Source organism: Equus quagga, chromosome 5, assembly GCF_021613505.1.
Source record: "Equus quagga isolate Etosha38 chromosome 5, UCLA_HA_Equagga_1.0, whole genome shotgun sequence".
NCBI lineage: Eukaryota > Metazoa > Chordata > Mammalia > Perissodactyla > Equidae > Equus > Equus quagga.
In genome coordinates this window covers 18,466,587-18,486,733 of record NC_060271.1, presented here as the reverse complement: position 1 = coordinate 18,486,733, position 20,147 = coordinate 18,466,587, and the positions used below count along the sequence as shown (strand labels likewise).

The window sequence follows — 20,147 nt, the reverse complement described above, 5'->3', positions numbered from 1 at the left end:
CCTCAGCCCATGGGAGATGCCATGAGGTGGCCTGCCTAGCCAGACACTGGTGCAGGGCAAGAGGCCAGCCTAGCACAAGCTACAAACTGTGGCACCAGAGTTCGATTTCCAGGTGAGACCGGGGCAGGGAGGGGAGGTAGGAACCACCTCTGGCTTATTTCTTGTCTCCCCAGCACCAAGCACGGTGCCTGGGAAAAGAAGGGCTCTGCAGTCGTACACTCACTCAATGAATGAGCAATGAGGGAATGGGCCCTGAGACTGAGTCCAGTACCTTCTGCTCAAGACCAGCAGGCCTGAGGGCAGGGATGGAGCCTGGCTAACCCAACTCACCTGCCCAGTAGCGGGAGAGAGCAAAGAGAGGCATTTCTGCACCAGCGCTGACCTCTGCTGCCCTGCCCTCAGGGCCAGCCTGGGGAGGTGCTCGGGTCTGTCACGGCAGCACAGCCCAGTCACAACTGTAACCTCTGAAAACACCTGGGAGCTGGCTGCAGGCAGCAGAACAAGAACTAGGATTTATTTCACCAGAAGGAGTGTCCAGGAGCCACACTCGAGGGCCCAGGAGATGCCCTGGCACAGAGGCCACAGAAAGGCCATGCACGGCCGTCCACAGTGGGGAGGGCAGTGCCTGTGCCAGCTCCAGGCCCACGGCCACACTTGGGCAAGAGCCCAGAGTGAGCCCAGGCCGTGCCCGCAGAGGAGCTGCCCACGCTGGCCCGAGGAAGGGCCCTGGCACAAAGCCCTGCTTGCTGCAAACGGGACACCCTCAGGTGCTGGCTCCCTGGGGCTGACTCTCCTGGATACGCAGGGGCAGCACAGAGACAGCGCCCGTCACACATACTCCCCACAGTCGGCGATGATCACCTTCTGCTTGGGCTTCCCGTCCTTGCTGCCCTGGGCCTTTGCGGTTGGAACAGAAGAAGAGAAATCAGGGGATGGAAGGTGGAGAGGAAGGAGCAGCTCGGGGACACCCACCCGACCTCCGCCCCCAGCCTGAACAGAAGTAATGGGGCCCCTCTCCCAGGCCACAGAGTGCCCTCGCTGGCTCTCCCGCAGGGCTGCACACCAAAGGCCAGGGCTGCCACCCACCTCAATCTGCCGCAAGACGTCCAGGCCTTCCGTGACCTCCCCAAACACCACGTGCTTGCCATCCAGCCAATCCGTCTTGTCACACGTCAGGAAGAACTGGGAGCCGTTGGTGTTTGGGCCGGAGTTGGCCATGGAGAGCAGGCCTGCGGGAGAGAATGAGCGTGTTGGCTCCCTCCACCCTGGCTCCCTCAGCCAGGCAGGCTCAGACTCGGACATACAGACCATGCGAATGTCTTGTCTTCTGCTCCTTTGATGGTCAATGAAATGGTGAACAGGATTGTTTCAAACATTTTATATGGTTTGTCCTTTCATTCACTCATTCAACAAATACTTATTGTCTATATGGTACCCAGTTCTCTGTTGAGCCCTGGGGACACTGGTCCCAGCCATGGTGGAGCTTGGGCTCTAGTGGAAAAGAGTCTCTCAAATTCAAGGCTGGTTTAACATCCTAAAACCAATCAATGTAATATACTATAGACTAAAGGACAAAAACCACATAATCATCTCAATAGATATGGAAAAGGCATTTACAAAGTCCAACACCTTTTCGTGATGAAAACACTCAACAACTAGGATAGGAGGGAACTTTAGCTGATAAAGGACACCTAGGAAAACCACACGGTGCTCTCCCTGTAAGATCAGGAAGAAGACAACGGGGTCTGCCCTCCCCACTTCTAGTCGACGTCATACTAGAGGTTCTAGCCATAGCAGTTAGGCAAAAGAGGAAACAAAAACCATCAAGTTAGAAAGGAAAATGTAGGGGCCAGCCTGGTGGCGCAGCGGTTAAGTGTGCACGTTCCACTTCAGCAGGCTGGAGTTCAGATGCCGGGTGCAGACATGGCACCAACTGGCAAGCCACGCTGTGGTAGGCATCCCACATATAAGTAGAGGAAGATGGGCATGGATGTTAGCTCAGGGCCAGTCTTCCTTAGCAAAAAGAGGAGGACTGGCAGCAGATGTTAGCTCAGGGCTGATCTTCAAAAAAAAAAAAAAAAAAAGAAAAAAGAAAGGAAAATATAGAGCTATCTCTATTTGCAGATGATACGATCTTAAATATAGAAAATCCTAAGGAATACACTACAAAACTATTAGAACTAAAAAACAAGTTCAGCAAGGTTGCAGGATACAAGATCAAATACACAAAAATCAACTCTATTTCTATACGCTAGCAATGAACACTCTTAAAATGAAATCAAGAAGACAATTTCATTTATAGTAGCAACAAAAAGAATAAGATACGTACTTAGGAATAAATTCAAAAGAAGTATAAAACTTACACGTTTATAACTATAAAACGTTATTGAAAGAAATTAAAGACAACCTAAACAAATGGAAAGACATCCTCTATTCATGGACTTAGAGACTTAATATCACTAAAATGGCAACAGTTCCCAAACTGATCTAGAGATTGGGTGCAATCTCTATCAAAACCTCAGCCAGCCTTTTTGCAGAAATTGACAAGCTTATCCCAAAATTCACACGGAAATGCTAGAGACTCAGAATAGCTACACAATCTTGAAAAAGAACAAATTGGAGGACTCATCCTTCTCAAATTCAAAATTTACTATGGAGCTACAGAATACAAGACAGTGTTGGAACTGGCAAAGGACAGATACACAGATCAATGAAATAGAATAGAAAGTCCAGAAACAAACCCTTACTCTTATGGTCAATTGATTTTCAACAAGGATGCCAAGACAATTAAACAGGAAAAGAGTAGCCTTTTCAACATACAGGGCTAGGACAACTGGATATCCACAAAAGAATGAAATTGGACCCCTTCTCTCACGCTACATACAAAAATTAACTCAAGATGGACCTAAGACCTAAACGTAAAAGCTGAAGCCATAAAACTCTTAGAAAAAAATATAGGAGTAAATCTTCATAACCTTAAGTTAGACAAAACCTTCTTAAATACAACAACAAAAGTACCGAGGCAAAAGAAAAAAGAAGGAAATTGGACTTCATCAAAAGGAAAACTTTTGTGCTTCAAAGGACATCATAGAGAAAGTGAAAAGACAACCCACAGAATGAAAGAAAATATCTGCAGACCAAATATCTCATAAGGGACCTATATCTAGAATATTTAAAGAATTCTTAAAATTCAATAATAAAAAGACAAGCCAATTAAAAAATGGGTAAAGAATCTGAATAGACATTTTCCCAAAGATATACAAATGGCCAATAAGCACATGAAAAGATGCTCAACATCATTAGTCATCAGGGAAATGCAAATCAAAACCCACAGTGAGGGGCTGGCCCCGTGGCCGAGTGGTTAAGTCTGTGCGCTCCGCTGCAGGCGGCCCAGTGTTTTGTTGGTTCGAATCCTGGGCACGGACATGGCACTGCTCATTAAACCACGCTGAGGCAGCATCCCACATGCTACAACTAGAAGGACCCACAACGAAGAATATACAACTATGTACTGGGGGGCTTTGGGGAGAAAAAGGAAAAAATAAAATCTTAAAAAAAAAAAAAAACCCACAATGAGATACTACTTCACATCACTATAATAAAAAAGACAGATAATAAGTATTGGCAAAGATGCAGAAAAACTGGAACTTTCATAGATTGCTGAGGGAAATGCAAAATGGTGCAGCCACTTTGGAAAACAGTCTGGCAGTTTCTCAAAATATTAAAAATAAGGCCAGCCCTGCAGCCGAGTGGTTAAGTTTGCACGCTCTGCTTCGGCAGCCCAGAGTTTCCCTGATCGGATCCTGGGCACGGACATGGCACCACTCATCAAGCCACACTGAGGCGGTGTCCCACATGCCATGACTAGAAGGACCCACAACTAAAAATACACAACTATGTACTGGGGGACTTTGGGGGAAAAAAGTAAAAATAAAATCTTTAAAAAAAATTAAAAATAGAGTTATCATATGCCCAAACAATTCCAATTCTAGGTATACACCCAAGAGAAATGAAAATATATGTTCACACAAAAACTTGTGCATGAATGGTCATAGCAGCATTATTCATAATAGCCAAAAACTAGAAACAACCCAAATGTCCATCAACATATGAATGGATAAACAAATTGTGGTGTTTCCATTCAGTGGAATATTAATTGGCAATAAAAAAGAATTAAGTACTGATACATGCTGTATCATAGATGAAACGTTTTAAAACACTATGCTAAGTGAAAGAAGCCAGTCACAAAAGCCTACAATGTTGTATGATTCTATTTATATGAAACGTCTGGAATAGGCAAAGACAGAAAGTAAATTTGCCTTTGCCTAGGGCTGGGAGATGAGGGGTTGGGGAGTCGCTGCTAAAAGTTGTGGGGTTTCTTTTTGGGGTGATGAAAATGTTCTAAGATTATCTGTGGTCATGGCTGCATAACTGTGAATACATTAAAAACTACTGAAATGTATATTTTAAATAGGTGAACTGAATGGTATGTGAATTGTATCCCAATAAAGCTGTTAAAAAGAATAATAATTACACTACAAAATAGCAAAGCCTAGTGGCACAGACATTTATTCAGCACATGGGAGCATAAGAGACAGTCACCTAAGACAGACAGACAGACCCACAGACACAATGGTGACAGCAGTCACCAAGGCTTTCTAGACATCTGAGTTTAGTCTAAAAGGCCCAGGTTTGGCAGAGTTAACGGGGCACAAGGAGCCACAGCCCCCTGTGACAAGGAGAAAGCCCAGTCTTCCTGGCTGGGCATCTAGATCGTGCGCTCCCTTCGGATGGGGACCGTCTCTTTCCATTCTCAATGCCATAGTCCATCAGAGTGCCTGACACATAACAGATCTGACCTGTGAATATGTTTGAAATATTTAAATATTCAGCTATTTATTGTGTGTTTACTATGAGCCAATGCTGTTACAGAATACAATGGTACAATGGTGAACAAGAAAAACTGAGTCCTACCCTCAGGAGGCTGACATTCTCAAAAGGGAGACAAAAAATTAATAAATAGAAGAATAAATTTATAACACAGTTTTAGGTATTAAGTAAAGTTAGAAAAATAAAGCTGACTAAAAAGAAGAGTGAGATGATAGGAATGCCCCTAATTTTAGAGAGGGCAGCCCTCTCAGTTGAAGTGACACGTGCGACACTGAAGGAAGTGAGGGTGAGCCCTGTGTGTGCTGGAGGGAGGACGCTCCAGAGAGGCAGCGGCATTTGCTGAGGCCCCAGTGGGAAGTCAGCTCCGGTGCCTGAGGAACAGCCAGGGTGTGGAGGGCAGGAGGAGGGCAGGAGCAGCACATTCCGTGCTGGGGGGAGGTGTGAAGCCCCAGGCCTGTCGGTCCGGCTCTGCAGGCCTGGATGCGATCCACCATGTGGCCACAGGGGGGCTATTAGCAGGAGAATCATGTGATCGGATTTATGCTTTAAAGTGATTGCTCTGTCTACCTCTCAAAGATCAGACTATGTGGGGGAAGAGGCAAAAGCAGAAACAAGGAGGTGGGCTTGGAGCACCCTGATGGTGGAGGACGGGTGAAGAGCGGCTCGACCAGGAGGGGATTTGAGAGACAGATGACCTGATGCACGGGTGACAGAGGAGAGGGGATGAGGACGGGTCCTAAGTTTCTGACCAAGCGGCCAGGTGGCTGGTGGTGTCACTGACCGCCACAGGGAAGGGGGGAGGGAGAATGTGGGGGAGAAGAGGAAGAGATGTTCAGGTTTGTGACGTTCCAGACACCCGTGGGATGCCCACGGGAGGACGACAGGGAGAAATGGCATGCAGACCTACATGTGGGCAGGATCAGTTCAGGAGATAGGACTGAAAGCCCTGGACGGGACGGGATTCTAACCAGGGTAATGCTGCCCCCTCGAGGCTATTTGGAAACTTAAGGTACACTTTAGGTTGTCAGCAATCCTGGGGGTGCTGTGGGCATTAGCAGGAAGGGAGCAGGGAACTCTAGATGTCCTGCAATGTCCCCCAGTGCAGAAGTATTCTAAATCCTCTGAGACGCTATGCCCTGACAAACATTCATGCAGATGAGGAAAATCTGTTTATAATGATCTGACCCTAGAACCTAACTCCATTTTACATATAAATCCAAAGACTTATGTTTTCGCATTGAATTTTTCCAGAAATACACCCACCATGTAAACTGAAGGAACATTTAATTTCTTTCTGTTCAGAATTTTACCAAGAGGTTTTCACTGTTTCAGAAAATCATGTAAAGGTTTACGGGGGTTCCTATTCTTATAACTTTTCTGTACACTTGAAACTATATAAAATAAAAAGTTACAAAAACAATAACAACTGTAGCAGCAGAACCAGGCTGCCATGCCTCTTCCTCTCAAAAGGAGGTAAAAAGGAACTAAATAAGACAAAATAAAAAACAAAGAAACCTTCACAAGCCTAAAGCTCCAGCCAGGCGGAGCGCCTCTCCTCTGCCCCAAGTCTCCCCCAGACCCCGAGCCCTCAGCCAGAGCCGCAGCCGTCACTCTGCCCTGCACACCATCCTGCCCCAGCCCGGCCCCACGCGCTACCACCCGCCCCCGGTCCCACCTGGCCCCGTGTGTTTGAGGATGAAGTTTTCGTCATCAAACTTCTTCCCGTAGATGGACTTGCCACCGGTGCCGTTGTGGTTCGTGAAGTCGCCGCCCTGGCACATGAACTGGGGGATGATGCGGTGGAAGCTGCTGCCCTTGAAGCCAAAGCCCTTCTCGTGGGTGCACAGGCACCGGAAGTTCTCTGCGGTCCACAAGGAAAACGCGCTGAGGTTAAAAATATCTAACTTGATAGTTAAAACTCTAGCTCTCAGAATCTAAAAAAGTACATATAATGTTTATTTCAATTGAACCTTTAAGTGTAGTTACTGGATAGACCCAGATAGACTGAAGAGAACAGAGAGTAGAGAAGCAGACCCAGGTACATATGGACATTCGGTACTTCACAGAAGTTGGCATCTTAACACCACTGGGGCAAAGATGGATGTTTTACAAAATGATGTTGGGACAACTAAATAAACATTTGAAAAAAGGTGAAAATTGGATCCACATCTCACCTCGCTGCAAGAATAAACTTCAAATGGATCAGATATCTAAATGTAAAGAAAAAAAATTACAACTACTAGAGGACAACGTGGGTTGGATTCTTCTAAGAAACCCTAAAACTGAACACAAACAGAAACAAATGAACTTGAGTTAAATGGATAACTTAACCTTGCAGAAGGTAAACAAAGGGAATCCAAGAACTTTTGAACACGGTATTCGGATTCTTTACAGACTAAAGAAAAAGAACTGCAAAGAAATTGCTTGTCAGTAGTGGTATGATTGTAGCAATTCTGAAACTATTCTGTATTGGAGGATTCAGCAAATAAATGAATATATTTATGTTATTGGGATCCAAGGCTCTTATTGTGGGAGAAAGGGGATACAAATATGGCAAGAAAGAACCCTGGAGGATTAGATTGAAATTAAGAGTATTGGTGTGAACTCAGGATTTAAAAATACACACACACACACGTATACAGACAGATGCACACACTTCTTAGCCACACGCTGAAAGGGCCTGGAATCGGTGGCATCCTGGGAACAGTGTACATACTCAGGATCCAGATCTTGATTTCTAATTATTATTTCCTACTAAAAGGAACAGGAGCTTCGTAGAGAGATGGCTAATTCCAGGGTCAGAGCAAAGAGAATACAAGATAAGCCTGGATCATCTTATTGTAGCAGAAAGTAAAGAAGTGCTCAAAAAATGATGGTGAATGTCAAATGGATACAGGAGCAAGCTTGAGGGGGCTCCCTATAGCCACACTACGACCATCTGAGCTACTGACGAGTGAGTGACTAGAGTGGAGAGTAACACACTGAACGCAAAGACTCATGAGTCCACACTAACACACCAACTACTAACATAACAAAGAAAGAAAGGGGTGCGAGGAAGAAAATGCTCTTACTTATAGCAGAATGCTAACTACAATAAACATAGAAATGCTAATTTTTCTAAATGTAGAGGGAATAATAGTTAGAAAATTACTATCACAGTAATAATTGATTTAGGCTAGAATCAAAAAAAGGGTACTTTTCACCGCCTGGAAAGTCTCACAGTGCCTCCCCACAAATCACTTATCAAATCCAAAGGGGAGAAAAGGCACCTTCTGAGGGGGAAAAACCGGCAGACACAACCTTAACCAAGTGACCCTCCCCAGTAATGGAAAAACCAATGTTAGTGACACATGGAGACAGGTCACTTTTGTAGTCTTCCAAAGTAGGCCCCAAATAACCTGAATCTAATCATGAGGAAACAATCAAACTCAAATAAGGAACATTCTATAAAACAACTGGCCTGGAGTCTTAAAAAATGGCAATGTCATAAAAGACAAGGGCTGAGGAACAGTTCCAGATTAAAGGAGATTAACCTGATATGACAACTAAACACAATGCATGACTCTGGATTTGGGGGAGAAGGTTGCTATGAAGGACAGTAGTGGCACAATTAACAGAATCTGATTACAGGTTATGTATTAGATTGTATCAGTGTTCAACTCCCTGAATTGATCATTGTACCATGATCATATAAGATGATACCCCTGCTCTTAGGAGACACATGCTGAAGCACTTAGGGGTGACAGGTAACAGTCACTGCACCTTACTTTCAAATGACAGAGCAAGTAATCATCATATACATATTTAGATAGAGAGCAAATATTAATGACGAGTGAATATACATGAAGGGTATATGACTATTTATTACACTCATGCAACTTTTCTATAGGCTTGGCATTTTTTCAAATGTCAACCATTCGAAAACAGTTTCCGGCATGGCACTGGGCTCTGGTAGAGAGAGAATACCTAACTATGTAACATCGAGTGACCATGTAGCCAGAATGTCCACTGTGAGCTGGATTTGGTTGTGCCCACCAAGTCATAAGGATTGGCAGGCCCAGCAGCAATCTGCTGTACGAGAGAAATGCTGCATTAAGGATCAGGCACAAGCATGGCCAGAGGGCACAAACAAGCTGGATGGGCAGGTGACCAGACACCGCACGTCACCCACCACTGTTGTACCCACACCTCTCCTTCAGTTCCCACCTACAGCCATATGGAGGGCCCTAGGACGAGGTGACACAGGAAGAGAAAGGATGGGCCTGGTTCACTGACGGGCTGGCTCGGTACACGGGGACAAGGCGAAAGTGGACTGCTGCTGCATGACAGCCCTATTCAAGGGTGGCCCCAAAACACAGTAATGCGGGGAAACCCTCTCAAAGGGCAGAGCTACAGGCCACAACCTGGTTATCCACTTTGCATGGAAAGAAAAGGGGCCCAAGTAAGAATATATACAAACTCAAGGGAAGTGACAAATGGCCTGGATAGTAGACCAGGAATCTGGAAGAAAACAGACTGGAAGACTAGAGACAAGAAGGGATGGGGAAGAGGCATGTGGATGGAACTGTGTGAGTGGGCACAAAGTCTGAACATCTTTGAGGTTAATGTCCACCAGACAACAGCCACCACAGAGGAGACGTTAAACAACCAGGTAAACAGAAAGACTCAGCGAGCTGACATCAGCCAGCCTCTCTCATTGGCCATAGTGCTGGCCCAATGGGTGCAAGAACAAAGTAGTCACGATGAAGGAAACGGAGGCAATACATGAGACCAAAAATACTGGCTTCACTCACCAAGGCTGATCCAGCTGCTACTGCTACCAAAGGTCCAAACTACTGATGATTGAGACCAATGTTGAGTGCCCCCATCCTTCAGGACCAGCCAGGCACTTCTACCCTGGAGGGGCAATAATTCACCTTGACAAGCATCAGCAAATATTCTGAATATGGGTTTGCTTTTATTGTCTACAGGGGTTCAGCCGACACCACCATCCAAGTGCTTACACAGTGTCTGATCAAATAACATAGGAAACTGCATCAAACCAAAGGACACACTTTACAGGAAAGGAGGTGCAGCAGTGAGCACACAAACTTCAACCCGCTGTTCCCATCACATACCACACCATTCAGAACTGACTGACAGACGGAAGGCCTTAAGGTGCAACTGAGACGCCAATTTAGAAATGATACCCTGTGAGGGCAGCCCCGTATACGCTCTAAATCAGTGATCCTTACAGAGTGCTGTGTCCGTGGGGGTCCAGGAACCAAGATGTAGAAGTTGGAATGGCCCTGCTTACCATCACTCCTACTTTCCATCCCTGAAACTCAAGGATCTGTGGGTCTAGAGGTCCTGGCTCCCAGAAAGTACACTTTCACCAGTGGAGACCACCAGCATCCTATTAAACTTTAAGCCACGCTGCTGCTTGATCACCTCAGCCTCCTTGTGCCAGAAGACAAGCAGGTAAGAAAAGGAGTCATCATCTTGGTGGGATGCTTGACCCTGGTCATCAGGAGGCTGGTATGCTGTTACACAGTAGGCTGATCTGAATGTTTGGCACCCAGGGGATCCACTGGGACATCTCTTGTATTCCCCTGCCCAATTCTGATGGGCAGCCATGGCCTGGGAAGGGCACAATGACAAGGAGCTCAAATCCCCTTGGTTAAAAGTCAAGGTCACCTCAACAACTAAGCCATTAGACTAGCAGAGGAGCCAGATGAGGGTGAGAGGAACCTAAAATGGTGGTAGAAGAGAGAGACGATGAGTATCATTTGTGATTCTGGGACCAACAGCACAAGGGGACTACAGTTCATTCTACTAACTTTCCTCACTACTCATGGGAATCCGCCAGAATTCATGACGGGTCCATGTGAGGGTACAAAGGCCTGGCACCCTGGTCTCAATTCAGAACTGGATATTCTGAAGGGATATCCAAGCTCCAAAACTCCCCCTGGGATCAGCCGAGGTCTCTGTGCCACTGCACTGCAGTTCAAGTCCCCTCTCCCCACCTGCTCCCCTCGTCCCCTCACGAGTTCTTCCTGAGATGACTCCCTGATAAACTTCCTGCGCGCCAATCTCCATGAGTCTGTTTCCCAAAAAACTGACCTAAAACAGCCAAAAACTGAAAAAAATCAAGTAGCAGTAACGTAAATAAATTTTTCAGAGCTAAAAGCCAATTTTGGCAATAAAAACCAAAATAATCACCCTTTAGAAGAAATTAAAAGAACCTTGCCTCTGGCAGGGCAGAAAAATTACGATGTTGGGAGAGCAGAAGAACGTCATGGTATCTCCACTGGCAGAGATCTCTTTAAGCAAGTGATCAAAGTTAACATCACAAATACGGAACTGACATTACGTGCTTCCTTATAGGACGCACTAACAAGGAAACAACATTCTTCTGTGGCATTCCTGCCAAAACACAACCTAAATCTAATCATGAAGACGGACCAGGCAAAGACAAGCGGAGAAACAATCTTAAACACAACTGGCTTGTCCTCTTTCAAGGACGTCAGGATCAAGAATGACAATGAAAGACTGAGAGACTACAGAGACTAGACAACTAAATATGATATGTGAATCCTTGACAGGCAAGAAAAATCGCTAAAATTACTATAAAGACTAATATTGGGCTAAGTGGTGAAATTTGCATACGGCCTGAAGGTTAGTTATAGTGTTGTATTAATGTTAAATTCCCTGATTTTGATGGTTTTACTGTGATTATGTAAGGGAATATTCTTGTTCTTAGGAAATATATATTGAAGTATTTAGGAGTCAAGGGGCATGATGTTTTCAACTTCCTCTCTATAGAGGGAAAATATATATATATTATATATTTTATATATATATTATATATATTATATATATATATATAATGTGTATATATAAATAAAATGATAAAGTATAGAGGGTAAAAAGTACATTAATTAATGGATAAAGGACATATGAGTAAATACCAATGTACATAAAAGTTCATATTCTTGTACTATTCTTACAGAATTCTTATTCAATATGTCTGTAAGTTTGAAAATATATCAAAACAAAACTATCAAAAAATACAATAAAACCAAACCAGAGGGTAATTAAAACAATTTATAACTTTCAAGTGCTTACTCTTTCTAATGGTACTAAACCTTTACAGTTTCAAAAACGCCCGCTCTGTCTCATTTGTTATTAGATGCTGGGATCCAAAATGCCTCAGATGGACTCAGGTAGAAAGAGAGTCAAGGGCCCAAGACTCGAGGCAGCCTCTTCCCAGCCTGCTCAGCCACCAGCTTCCTGGCCATCCTGACGGGAGCCCTGCTCACCTGCTGTCATGGGAACGACGTCTGAACGCAGGAGCATCTGGATGCGGCCGGCTGGCTTGTTCCCAATCTTGATGTCCATGTACACCTGAGGGTTTGACCGGGCCTTTTTTGCAGCAGGCTCTCCCTGGGCACAGAAGAAATCGCCAGGTTAGAGAGAACTCCCCAACTCCCCGAGCAGGAGAGCGAGTATTCTTCTGAATATACGCCCAGAACCCAGCTGCAGCGAGCAGGCTGCAGCAAGGTGCTCACAGGGAAGGCCTTGGGACCCAACGGGGCCACAGAAGGCAGGGGCGACAGCCACAGCACCCAGCTGGATGTCTAGTGACAGGACATCTCAGCACTATCTACTCAAGCCCCACCCTGCAGGCACATGTTATCTCGTCACACTGGCCCGCAGAGAGGTCACCATGCTTCACCCTGCCCTGCACTCACAGAACACTTCCCTGGCCCACAATACCCAACTCTCAATATCTGCAAACCTCAGTTCAAGCCCACCCACCTTACTCCAGCTAAAGTGACCCATAACCTTCTCCCTCTATGCCTAACCCTACATATTCATAGACTGGCAGCAATGGAAGCAAGGAGGGCAGCCCTCTGGCCTGGGCCCAAGTGCTCAGAAGACAATGGAGGAGGTTGGGCCTTGCTTTGTGCTCCAACTGGACAAGGCTGACTAGACGATAAATAAAACAGTCAATACAAACCCTCCCATTTGTTTGTCAGAGGAAACTCTATTGTCTCTGACCTCTTTGTAGTGTGGATTAGTGGGTCATTGTATAGGTACTGAGCTATCAAGCCAAGGAAGGGGTTATTAAATAAACAGATATGGCTCCTGCCCTTGAGGAATCTCAGACATCCTCTCATTCAACGGCAACACAAATACCCGAGCACACACACGATACTTCTCACCTAGAGCCCTACAGGACGAGAGACCCAACGCTTGTCCATTCAACTCCCCCAAGCCACCCACATCAGAAGGGCCCTGGGTGGAAAGCGCCAGCCTCCCCTCTGGAAGCCCAGCCTTCAATCTCACCTCCTGGGTTTCCACTTTGGGAGGCTCTGACCCTTCTTCCTCTTTATTCTCTTCAAGAGTCTTCCCAGAAAACTTCCTCAACCAGTCATCATCTGACCAAACTGCAGGGAAAGAATCAAACAAACGTGAAGAAACTCAAGCTATCAGCCAACTGCTAATTAGCTATGTCCAGTTCTTCGCTGCTTGAGTCAGCAAAGTGGACACACTATGTGGCTCTCATGCAGGCAAAAGTCACCTCTTAGGAACTCCCAGGGCAAGGAAAGTTGTCACTGGGAGATGTCAAGACTTCACGTCTAGCTCTTAGCAGAAGTGGAGGAGAATAAGGAGGGACTAAGCCGGGCCAAAAGGGAAGTCCCAGCCCCTGTCAAGGCTGCAAGGGCAGTCTATGTCTACCTGCCAAAGCAAGACTTCCACAAGGACGATGCCTCCAGCTCTGCAGAGAATCTCAAACCCTTTATTTCCACGGAGGTGCTGCATTCTCTTCTCCACTATAAACCACTCTACTCGTGTACATACTACCACCACAGACAGGAATAAAAATGCAACAGAGGTCAAAGCCAAAGAATGATGGGGAATCCACAGTTGCCCCCACTCACCTGGTCTGGAAGAGCCTTCCTTAATTCTCATTGGTTTGGCCAAATTGACACGAATTGTCCGCCCAAAGAGTTCAGATTCATTCTGAAAAGATTGCAATACAATCAGCTGCTTAAAACTTTTTAGGATCAAAGAATACCTGACAGCTTTCCACTGACATCTACGAAGTCTGAGACTTGCTAATGATTATTCTAAGTGGCAAGCCTGCACCCTGAAGGCAAGCCAAGCGTGAGGCTAACCACAAAAAGGCCCTAAGCCACCACACACTTCCTTTCTCTCCATACCGACAGACAAGAAGGTCTGTGCTGCCATGATCTTTGGATTTGAGTCCAGAACTCTGAAATTATAAGGGTAAACGCAGTCACCAAGTACCTGAGTCTATCGTGAAAAGCCAAGATCAGCACTGAATTGGAGAAAAATGCTACTGCTGACTGTTGAGGGATACGTTTGATGAAAGAGTAATAGAGAACATAGAATGAAAGGTAGGAATATTGTATTATCCAAGAATAACCGATACTAGGAAAAGGTAAGTAGACAGACCTTTATAAAGGTTTGTTTTGGGCCTTTTGACAACAACTAAAAAAATGCATGAAAAAGGATTCCTTAATTAAGGAAGATTTAGGTTATAATTACAGCTATGCCCTTGCTCTTAGAAACAAAGATGAATAAGATACTAGTCTTTTTTCCAGCAATTAAAAAAAATTGAACGATAGCATGAAACAACATCCTTATTTCATATTTAGTCATGAAGACTGATCATAAAGATTTTTTAAAAAGGGCAAAAACGTTTCAGGGTTTTGTAGTAGGCAAAATAATGGCCACCCTAAAGATGTCCACATCTTACTCGCCAGAACCTGTGAATATGCTATGTTACATGGCAAGGAGGAATTAAGGCTGTAAGTTAGCTGACCTTAAAATAAAGATATTATCCTGGATTATTCAGATGGGCCCAATGTAATCACAAGGATCCTCTAAACATGAAGAGAGAGACAGAAGAGTTAGTTTCAGAGTGATGGAGCGTGAGGAAGACTTGCCCGGCCAGTCAAGAACCAAGGAATGTGGTCAAGCTCTAGAAGTTGGAAAAGGCAAAGAAACAGATTCTCTCCGCTAGGGCGTCCAGGGGAAGGAGGCCCTGCCAATGCCTTGATTTTAGCTCAGTGAGACCAGAGAACTAACATAACACATTTGTGTTGTTTTACCACAAATTTGTGGTAATTTGTTACAGCAGCAATAGGAATTCAAATTATCTTCTTGTGAAGCACCCAACCTGTCATACTCCTTGTAGGTTTTCTCTTCCTCAGTCGTTAGCTGGTTTCACTTTCTGAGAGCCTATCAGAGCCAACTACAGCAGTTTTCCACAATCACTTTCACACACTTCACGAAATCCCGCCTCTTATTCGAGATTCACAATTCTACTTTGCAATTAACTTATGCTCTATTGGTTTATGCTGTACTGTCCTAGACTAGAGGTCGGCAAACTTTCTCTAAAAGTCTAGAGAGTAATATTTTAGGCCACATAAGTCTCTGCTGCATATTCCTTTTTTTCCCCACAATCCTTTAAAAATATAAAAACCATTTAGCTCATAGCCATACAAAAACAAGCTGCAGGATGGACTTGGCTTATGGACCGTAGTTTGCTGACCCCTGCTGTAGATACAAAACAGTCAGAGAAAGATTGGCCAACAAAGATGGTGGTATTTATGCCCATGTTAAATGGGGAGGATTTCTGAATAATAATTAATTTTCTAAGTAGACAGTTCATAGCAAATACTTCCAAATAATGACAACTTTTGCTTCCTACATAACTTTGAAACTGTGGAAACTGGAAACCCAACATGTGCACGAGCGTCCCATTTACTATAAAGTAGCACCAAATGACAGCTTTAGTAAAAAGCAAAGATCTCCACCGTACCATGTTGTCGATGGCTGCTGCAGCATCCTGAAAAGAATACAAGGAAAAAGTTCACGTCTGCAGTTCAACTCTTTTTGTAGTCAGCACTCAGATAAAAACTCAGTACTGCAGGCACAGGGAAAAAGACACATTTTCCCTTCCTATCTGCCAAGATTGTGTGTATTTAACAAAAAGTATGTACTAACCACTTGTTAGAGCTGGTGCTGTAAGGATGTGTGCTCGTGTTACGGAGACAGAGAATATGCATAGGAAACAGGAATTAGCAATGCCAGGCCAGAGGCTGAGGGCTCTGCAGGATCTGTCTGCCACATTCTGACTAAGTGAGGGGAATTTTGAGTCAGGCCTAGTGGGTCTTGCTTCAAGCAGAACTTCCTACCTCTTGGCAAATGTTACCACCAAGCCACTGTAAGGGGTTAAATAGTGTCCCCCAAAATTTCATGTTTACTCAAACCTTAGAAATAGGGTCTTTGCAGATGTAATTAGTTAAGATGATGTCCTACTGGATCAGGGTGGGCCCTAAAAACAATGACTAGTGTCCTTATAGGAAGAGAAGACACAGAGAGACACATGCAGGGAAGAAGGCCATATGAAGACTGGGGCAGACACTGGAGTGCTGCAGCTACAACCCAAGGAAAGCCAGGAATCACCAGAGGCTGGAAAGGGAAGGATTCTTCTCTAGAGCCTTCAGAGGGAGCATGGCTCTGTCAACACCCTGATTTCATACTTCTAGGCTCCAAAGCTGAGAGAATAAATTTCCATTGTTTCAAGCCACCAAGTTTGTGGGAATTTGTTATGGCAGCCCCAGGAGACTACTGTACCCACCCAAACAGAGCAGCACCTTTTGTAAGCAACACTAGCCAAATACTAAACAGGGAAAATTTCTTACCTCTGCCAACTCGAATTCAACAAAAGCAAATCCTCGGTGCTTTTCTACAATAGCAGAAATGGGTAGTTAATTTGTGGGCAGTAGGAGGAAACATGCCATACAAAGATGCCATTTAAAAAGTGAACATCTAACTTTTAGACTTTTCTTGGTTTAGTCAACAATGCTTCCAGAAATATTAAAGTCATTTTGTTTGTTTTAAATAAACATAGCTACATAGTGAACTAAATTTTTTTTTTTAAGATTTTATTTTTCCTTTTTCTCCCCAAAGCCCCCCGGTACATAGTTATGTATTTTTAGTTGTGGGTCCTTCTACTTGTGGCATGTGGGACGCCACCTCAGCACGGCCCGATGAGCAGTGCCATGTCCACACCCAGGATTCGAATCAGCAAAACCCTTGGCCACCAAAGCAGAGTGCGCAAACCTAACCACTTAGCCATGGGGCTGGCCCCTGAACTAAAATTTTAAACTTTGTAGTATCCAATTCTACCACTAGAGAATTGAAACCTTAAGTTACTTTCCAAGCATTTTGATCACCTTTGCTTATAAGACCTATAGAAAGTAGAAAAAGTTATTGATCTGTCAATTGTTCATTCCAATTAAGCATAACTATGTACAGAGCAGTGACCTCATTACGGAGTTAGGTGACTACTAAAGAAGGGAATACAGTGCTTGTTCTCAGGAAACAATTTTTTTAGGGGGTGGAGAGCAAGAGCAATAGAAGTTACTAATTTAAAGAACTCAGGCTCAACAACAAACAAACCACCCAATTAAAAAATGGGCAAAGGCTGGGGCCAGCCCAGTAGCGTAGTGGTTAAGTTCATGTACTCTGCTTCAGTGGCCCGGGGTCCACCTGTTCGGATCCTGGGCGTGGACCTATGCACCACTTGTCAAGCCATGCTGTGGCGGCATCCCGTATAGAAGAACCATGTACTACACATTGGGGCTTTGGGGAGGAAAAACAAAAAAATGGGCAAAGGATCTGAACATTTTTCCAAAGAAGATATACAAATGGCCAACAGGCACAGGAAAAGATGCTCAAAATCACTAATTATTACTGAAACGCAAATCAAAATTACAACGAGATATCACCTCACACCCGTCAGAATGGCTATAATTAAGACAAGAAACAACAAGTGTTGGAGAGGATGTGGAGAAAAGGGAACTCTCATACACTGCTGGTGGGAATGCAAACTGGTGCAGCCACTATGGAGATAGTATGGAGTATGGAGAGTCCTCAAAAATTAAGAACAGAACTACCATATGATCCAGCTATTCCACTTCTGGATATTTACCCAAAGAATATGAAAACACTAATTTGAAAAGATATACACACGCGTATGTTCACCACAGCATTATTCACAACAGCCAAGACTTGGAAACAACCTAAGTGCCCATCAATGGACGAATGGATAAAAAAGATGTGGTGTGTACACACACACACACACACACACACACACACACACACACACTCTCTCTGGAATACTAGTCAGCCATAAAAAAAGATGAAATCTTGCCATTTGTGACAACACGGATGGACCTTGAGTGTATTATGCTAAGTGAAATAAGTTAGAGAGAGTGAAATACCATATGATTTCACTCATGAATGGAAGATAAAAACAACAGCAAACAACTACATAGACAAAGAGAACAGACTGGTGGTTACTGAGGGGAAGCAGGGAAGGAGGAAGGCAAAAGGGGTTATAGGCACATGTGTACAGTGACAGATGGCAATTGACAGACTGGCAATTAGATTTTGGGTGGTGAACACAATGCAGTCTACACAGAAATCGAAATATAATGATGTACACCTGAAATTTACATAATGTTATAAACCAGTATTACCTCAATAAAAAAAATAACACCGTGCAATTTAGAACAAGAAAAAAAAGAACTCAGAGGTAGAAGGGCCCCAAAAAGCCATTCTTACTGGTTCATTGAAGAATTGAAAAACAGAAGGCATAGAGAGTTTTAAGTGTGACACACACAAAGTTAGTGGCAGAGTTAGGTCTAAAACTCCTATCTTAGAAAATCACAACCAAGGAACGTGCACTGTAATTGTGATACCAACGGAAGGAAAACTCACCGAGGCAAGCAGAGGCCGAGGCCAAGGCCCCACTGTCAGGGCCGCGCTTCCCTGCTGCCCTCTGCCACTTAAAAGCACAGCTGCCAAGAAGGGAGGTCTGGCTGGCAGGGGCGGTGGGGTACAGCTACCCAGCAGGTGGAGTGAAACAACACCCAGACCTTTCAAGGTCTTTCTAAGACTATCTTCCTCTGGATTCTTACTATACAGTTTATATATTAAATGATCAGAAATCAAAGCCCCCAAATGGTTCCAACGTGGAGAAAGTCTCTCCTCCAAACCAACAAACTGTCAGTCTCTGTAAATTGCCCACAGCCTCATCACCATCCTGGCCTAGTTGTCCTCAGAATGTTCCTTTTCCATCACCAAGATCACAGTCATGTTTACCTAGAGAGACATCCTCCTGAACTTCATTACATACCAATAACATATGAAACACACGACTTAAGATTTTTTCTCAAGTTCTTCTCCTGGCATTAGGAATCTGAACATGAGAGACACTGAAAGGACTCACCTGTTTCATAATCCAGAGGAATCTGAATATCTGTGATGTCTCCAAAAGGAATAAAAGCAGCATGAAGAACTTTGTCATCCACCTCCTCTGCCAGCCCACCTGCAAAGACAACAAGCACCTTCTGAACCAATGTCCCCCACACTCTTGGTACAGCTGCTGCAACACTCTGTTAGCAAGACAGCCACAGGCTGGGGAAGAAGGGGTCCCCACAGTCTTTTGGCTATACAAAATGACACTCCTGGACTGGCCTGGTGGCTGAGCAGTTAAGTTCGCACGTTCTGCTTCGGTGGCCCGGGGTTCGTCGGTTTGGATCCCGGGTGCAGATATGGCACCGCTTGGCAGGCCATGCTGTGGTAGGCATCCCACGTATAAAGTAGAGGAAGATGGGCACGGATGTTAGCTCAGGGCTAATCTTCCTCAGCAAAAAGAAAAATGACACTCCTCTCCCCATCCCTCTTCAGATCTACATCTAGCGCCCAGGTACTGTAACAGCTTCACTGCCTCCAGTTTCTGTGTCTCCTCTATACAGTCACTAGAATTACTCCATCATTCTACATCTGATTACATCACTGTCCGGCTTAATATTCTCCAAAAGCTCACGAATGCCCACAAGACGGAGTCCAAGTTCCTCAGCATGGCATATGAGACCTTCATTACCTCAGCCCTGCCCACCTCTCCAGCCTCTTTCCCCCTTGCTTCCCCAACGCCAACTATGTGCCCCCAAGTGCTGGACTACTTCCCCACTCTAGGCTTTTGCTCTTGCAGCTCTCCACCCAGGAGCAGCCCTGCTCCCGCCCTGGCTGCCCAGCTCCTGATCTTTCAAACCCAGCTCTAGCCTCAGCGCCTCCGGGCAGTTTGCCCTCACCTTTCCCCAATCCTTGTCAAACAACCACATCGTAGTGCTCACCAACCCGCACAGTGAAGCTGTTTCCTTAATTCC

The 20,147-nt window shown here is 44.8% G+C and overlaps 1 protein-coding gene across 1 annotated transcript in view; it reads right to left on the bottom strand.

Moving 5' to 3' along the window:
• Positions 1-486: 486 nt before the first annotated feature.
• The window catches only part of LOC124239799 (peptidyl-prolyl cis-trans isomerase E-like), a 20,089-nt gene continuing 428 nt past the window's right edge, over positions 487-20,147 (bottom strand). Inside the window, exons 2-10 of the mRNA XM_046662119.1 lie at positions 19,208-19,306; positions 16,614-16,657; positions 15,728-15,754; positions 13,818-13,899; positions 13,222-13,322; positions 12,192-12,315; positions 6,566-6,751; positions 1,087-1,229; positions 487-897 (exon numbers count right to left, since the gene is read on the bottom strand). Of these exons, the coding sequence (XP_046518075.1) occupies positions 829-897; positions 1,087-1,229; positions 6,566-6,751; positions 12,192-12,315; positions 13,222-13,322; positions 13,818-13,899; positions 15,728-15,754; positions 16,614-16,657; positions 19,208-19,306 (875 nt within the window). The 3' untranslated portion in view covers positions 487-828. The remainder of the gene's footprint in view (positions 898-1,086; positions 1,230-6,565; positions 6,752-12,191; positions 12,316-13,221; positions 13,323-13,817; positions 13,900-15,727; positions 15,755-16,613; positions 16,658-19,207; positions 19,307-20,147) is intronic.